At 27.0% G+C, this 6,000-nt stretch overlaps 1 protein-coding gene across 2 annotated transcripts in view; it reads left to right on the top strand.

Moving 5' to 3' along the window:
- LOC100202008 (regulator of G-protein signaling 22) overlaps window positions 1-4,936 on the top strand; it is a 47,381-nt gene extending 42,445 nt beyond the window's left edge. The window contains exons 18-21 of one of the 2 annotated variants that reach the window (XM_065793255.1): window positions 2,403-2,588; window positions 3,437-3,651; window positions 3,807-4,033; window positions 4,526-4,936. In XM_065793255.1, the coding sequence (XP_065649327.1) occupies window positions 2,403-2,588; window positions 3,437-3,651; window positions 3,807-4,033; window positions 4,526-4,680 (783 nt within the window). In that variant the 3' untranslated portion in view covers window positions 4,681-4,936. The remainder of the gene's footprint in view (window positions 1-2,402; window positions 2,589-3,436; window positions 3,652-3,806; window positions 4,034-4,525) is intronic. The other variant, XM_065793256.1, reaches the window with a different exon arrangement.
- The last annotated feature ends 1,064 nt before the right edge of the window (window positions 4,937-6,000 follow it).

The following is a 6,000-nucleotide window of genomic DNA, read 5'->3' on the forward strand; positions in this document are numbered from 1 at the left end:
AGTACTGTTCCTGTATTTCTTCTTGACATTAATAAAGATCTGACTTTCAAAGCATTACATTGTGGAATTAAATGTACTGTTACGCCTTTATCATCTAACTAAGTATATTTTTGGAACAAATTTTTTTATAATCCAGAAACATTGAGGTTTTTAAATAGCTGTAAAAATAAATTTAACAAAAATCCACAAATTTTGTCTATAAAATTTATTGGGGTAAAAAAGTATTCAATTAAAACAATTGTGCAGGCATTTCAGTATTTTTCATGATCAACCTACTATGGCATCAGAGAAGATTCTAAACTGCTAAGCTAACTTACTTTAAGAAGAATTACATCTAAATATTAGTCCTTAGACGATACCACTTAGATGATACCACTTATATCAGACATATTTTCTTAAATCTTAGAGATGAAAGACAAAAAACATGCATTTTACTTTATAATGAGGTTAATGTTAAACCCATATCGTGGCATAGTATTTGGTAAAGCAGTTAATAAATCTTATTTATAAGCAAAGACAGTACTGAGTTTCATGGCTATAAGATTGTTTAAGGGACCAAACTTTCTCTACAAAATGTTACTAGTTGCAGAATATGATACTGAAACTTTATTTAGTTAGACAAATCTCATTGAGAAAGTTTAAAATGTGTGCATTCCAACAGATAAAACCAAGAGGAAAAAAATGAAATTACTAACTACAGATACTGATAATTCTTTAGCTCAAACCTGTTATGCTTGTCAAAATATCTTTAATAAAGCTATTTTGGAAAATTCTGAAAATTTGGAAAAGACTCAGGAACATATTTCATTTCTGTTCAACAAGTTCAAAAAGTAATAGCATTGGTAATGATTCATCTCCACTTTGTAAGAAAATAAAATGTAAATGAAAACAATCAAACCAGTTTCTACAGAAAATAAGAACACATACTAAGATGTGGAAAAGAAGTCCAATTACAAATGAAATTGGTTTTTACATAAAACTGTTTGCTTAAATTGAACAGCAAACCCTTACAAGTGGTGATCACCAAATGCAATATATTATCCTAAAAGAACTTAATTTTCTAATTATTTGCTGGTAACAGTCTACATAGTGAAAGGCTATTTTTGGAAGTATGTATAATTTATAAGGAAAAACGCATTCATTTGCTATCATCCTTGTTGTTGTTGATAGTAGTATATATTTTGCAGTTTAATAAAATATGTTACATAAGAGTAACTCGTTAATAACATCAATAAATAAAAAAATCTTAAAAACAGGCCGCAACTCAATAAAGATAAACTTCAAATTTTATTAAATATGTCAATTGATTTTTTTTATAATTAAAAATAAAAGTTATATGTTATTCTTTTTCATGCCTTTTTTTTCTTTTCGTTACTAACTGGTATTCAGTATTCGTTGGAAGAGTTTGCAATATTTTAATTATTTTATTGTGTTTTAATAATTATGTCATGCTTTAAATTTATTATGACATAATAATTTTATTATGTTTTAACAATTTTTAAATTTCTCATGCAATAATTTATTATGCCAAATATTGAATAGTAAAAAAAGTAGCTGAATAGGCTAATTACTCACCAAATATTCATGACATCTCCAATTTAGATCTTGCTCTGAAAGATTCAGTGAGTGTTGATATTAAAGAACATTAGTTTATATTTCTGGGTGTATTATTTGTGAAGATGAAAATCCAAGTGATACCTTTTATTGTTATAAAACATTGATTAATTTTCATAGGAAATAAACCGAGGAGGTTTAAATATTGGCAAAGTTTTCTACTGGGCAACTTACTGCTATATTCTTTTTTGTGAAGTATATAATGAAACTTGCTCATTATTATGCAATCTCCTAATGGTAATATCAGAATACTGTTCACTAGGTATGAAAAGACATAATGGATTAACTATGACGTTTTTGAATAGTCATTGTTATACTTATTTACCTTGTTCATATAAGGAAACCAAACAAAAGTTGTTAAAAAATATGTACAATATTTCAAAGTTTCTTTGTAGAAAAAAGGTTTTTCAATAACCTTTTTTCTACAAAGATTTTTTTTTTAATGTATGAAGGTCTCTTTTTTCAAAAAATTTCTTTTAAAAAACCTAGCATTAAATTTTGTGGCAAAAGTTGAAATTAAATTATGGCATCATAAATTTAAAAATTATTAAAACATGACATAATTATTAAAACACAATAAAATAATCAAAACGCAATAAAATAATTTATTCGTCAATAGTTTCAACACTTTAGTTGAATTTAAAAAATATTTTCGAATAAAAACATTTCAGTTTTAAAAAAAATTGAAAAAAAAACCTTATTTTATTAAACTTAATTTGATTTTTTAAAAGTTACTTTTAAGAGATATATTATACAAATATAATACTCAGCCAAAAATTGCATTTTAGTATCTTTGCCACAGACATGTAGATGACCATATTATTGAAAATAAGTTTCGAGCAATAGTTGATGTTTTTATCCAATCTTCAGTTCCACCTACGTTACAAATAGATATCACTATTGAAATAGCAAATGAACTGTTATCAAGAAAAAGTTTAAAAAAAGCTCAGCCGTATGTGTTTAGAGAAGCCCAGGTAAGATGCAGCAAATTGACTTCTGAAATTGAAAAAATGAAATATGAAATTATTAAAGAATTTGTTTTGTTTTTTTGAATCTGCTCATTTCATTCCATCATTTATTTCATTCCACTTCATTCATTTTATTCCATTCATTTTATTCCATTCATTTTATTCTATCATTTTATTCCATTCATTTCATTGTATTATTATTTTATTATATTTAGTTTATTCTTTTCATTTCATTAGTTTCAATCCATTAATACTCTTAGGTCTAATCCATTAATACTCTTCAATCTGTTAATACTCTTAGGTGCCTGATACACATGAGGGGACATTTATTAATTTTCAGAAATTTCCCACTCCAAATCTCAAAAATTAAAAAAAAATCGGAAAGTATATATATTAGTCACAGATAAGAATAAAAAATTTCAGTGTAATTAGACTTTATATATTGTCGACCTTTAAAAAAATCTTATAAATCTCGATTTTTCAAAAGTTAGGTATTGGTTTATCTCTCACTATAGTATAAAACTCATATAAACATAACAGTTCCTATTAAAACTGTTGAAAACAGCTGTTTAAAAAAATGCTTATTTGACCGCAAGCCACACTAAAATTAAATTGTTTTATAGGCGTTCTGTAAAAATTCCCACTCACCTTTTTATTAAGACCACCCATTTATTAGATCTGGACTAAAATTTCCACCCACTCTTTTATTCAACCCCCCCCCCCCTCCCCTCCTCCTTTCCTGTACACCGTGTATTAGGCAATCGAAAGTACATTTATTTCATTACATTCATTTCAATCTCTGTTTGTTTTAATAAAAATTTTAAATTTATGTTTTCTTTGGTTTTTTTTGGTAGGCTGAGGTGTTTCGCATTTTATTTTCTGCGTGGGCTGACTTTGATCTCTATCGAACTTCAGGTCAACTTAGTTCGAAGTTTCAAAATTTAGTTTTATCTCTGAAAACTGATAACAAAGAAAGAGAAAAATTGAATCTGGAAAGTTGGAAAAATGAAAACAAACAAACAGAAATTAAAGCATTTAAATACAAGAATGAAATGAAACTGAAAAAATGGTTGTTTTTTTTGGTTTTTTTAAGTTTCTAAAAAAAATTTTTTATTTTTCTATTAAATGAATTTTGTCATTTCATTTTTCTGTTAAGGTCAATGAAGTCAAGTTTAAATTTGTTTTTGAATTTTGTTTAAATTTTTACACTTTTTTATTTATTAGTATGTCAAATAGTGAATACTCAAATAGTGAATATTCATCAGATGGAACTAGTGAATCACAAACGGCAACGTTTATTTATTCGAAACATATGACTGAAGAAAGATCTTATAAAAATCTAACGAAAGAGGAACCGATAGAGGCGTTTAAAATGAAAACTATTAAAGTGTCAAAAATAAAAGATATAACAAACCTCACAACTTATACGAACAAGGTTCCAAGTAACAAAGGTAAGATTACAAAGCATGTGGACTTAACATCATTCATTATTAATTTTTTTTCAATAAAAATCTTCCATAAAAGTTAGATATGTTTCGTAGTTATTCTAGGGTTGTCTTGTTTTATTTCATAGTACGGAGTAATTACGGGATAAAATACAATCTTTAACGTCTTTAGAATGATAAACTTTTACAACAACTTATTTTACAAGTTGGTTAAATCATTATCTAATAAACATTTCCTTTTTTATCAAAGATTTACTGCAATACAAATCATTAAAGGTTTGTTGGTTTTAATCATGGGTATTACCTATTTGATCATAATTGATTTAATAATAAAAATATTCGAGCGATACAAAACCGTTTGCTCTCGTGCATAAAAAACTTTTTTGTTAAAAATTTTTTTGCTTTAATTTTTGTTTTTAACAATTATGATTTATTTTCAACATTAATTTTAAAGTTTTAAACGAGTCAATTTAACCTTGTTTATTATAATATCTTTAGATAAACCATGTAAAAATGGATCCGTCAAATTACCATTTATACAGAAATTGGGAACTACAAGATCTTCAATTCTTAGCAAAAGCTATGAAAATGTAAAACGGCTACCGGCTAAACGGCTACCTAAACCAATGCTGCCTGAAGTAATAGTATCTTGAATAAAATTTTGAGTAAAAAATGATCTCAATAATAAATTTGAAATCTGTATAGGGTCGGTAAGAATGTTAAACACTAGACTCCTGACATAAACGGTATTATCAGTTATCGAATTCTTAATTAGAAATTTTTAGTTATATTAAAGTATTATCTGGTATCTATCTACGTTATTAATACGTGTTAATTAGAACGAATTTTTTTTATAATTGTAATTTATATAATATAATATAAGAAATAAAAGCTGAATTAACTTTTAAATTAATTTTTTTTTTGTTGGTTTTTTTTTTTGCTTTTAAAATTTGTTTTGCTCTGAACCATTAAAAATATAAATTACATTATTAATTTTTGTAATGTAAATCCTGCACGTTAAGGAGATTTTTTTGAATTTTAAATCAGCGTTTCGCCATACTTTAAGGTTAAGGATATTTTTTAAAACTATTTTTTTAAACTGATTTTTAAAACTAGACAAAAGAAATAACTTTTGACATAAAATGATAGCCCAAAAATAAAATTAAAAAAAACAACTGGTTACTGCAGTAGTCTCAAACAAATACCCCAAAAAAGTAAAAACAACTGGTTACTGCAGTAGTCTCAAACAAATACCCCAAAAAAGTAAAAACAACTGGTTACTGCAGTAGTCTCAAACAAATACCCCAAAAAAGTAAAAACAACTGGTTACTGCAGTAGTCTCAAACAAATACCCCAAAAAAGTAAAAACAACTGGTTACTGCAGTAGTCTCAAACAAATACCCCAAAAAAGTAAAAACAACTGGTTACTGCAGTAGTCTCAAACAAATACCCCAAAAAAGTAAAAACAACTGGTTACTGCAGCAGTCTCAAACAAATACCCCAAAAAAGTAAAAACAACTGGTTACTGCAGTAGTCTCAAACAAATACCCCAAAAAAGTAAAAACAACTGGTTACTGCAGTAGTCTCAAACAAATACCCCAAAAAAGTAAAAACAACTGGTTACTGCAGTAGTCTCAAACAAATACCCCAAAAAAGTAAAAACAACTGGTTACTGCAGTAGTCTCAAACAAATACCCCAAAAAAGTAAAAACAACTGGTTACTGCAGTAGTCTCAAACAAATACCCCAAAAAAGTAAAAACAACTGGTTACTGCAGTAGTCTCAAACAAATACCCCAAAAAAGTAAAAACAACTGGTTACTGCAGTAGTCTCAAACAAATACCCCAAAAAAGTAAAAACAACTGGTTACTGCAGTAGTCTCAAACAAATACCCCAAAAAAGTAAAAACAACTGGTTACTGCAGTAGTCTCAAACAAATACCCCAAAAAAGTAAAAACAACTGGTTACTGCAGT

This window comes from Hydra vulgaris, chromosome 03 (genome assembly GCF_038396675.1).
Source record: "Hydra vulgaris chromosome 03, alternate assembly HydraT2T_AEP".
Taxonomy (NCBI): domain Eukaryota; kingdom Metazoa; phylum Cnidaria; class Hydrozoa; order Anthoathecata; family Hydridae; genus Hydra; species Hydra vulgaris.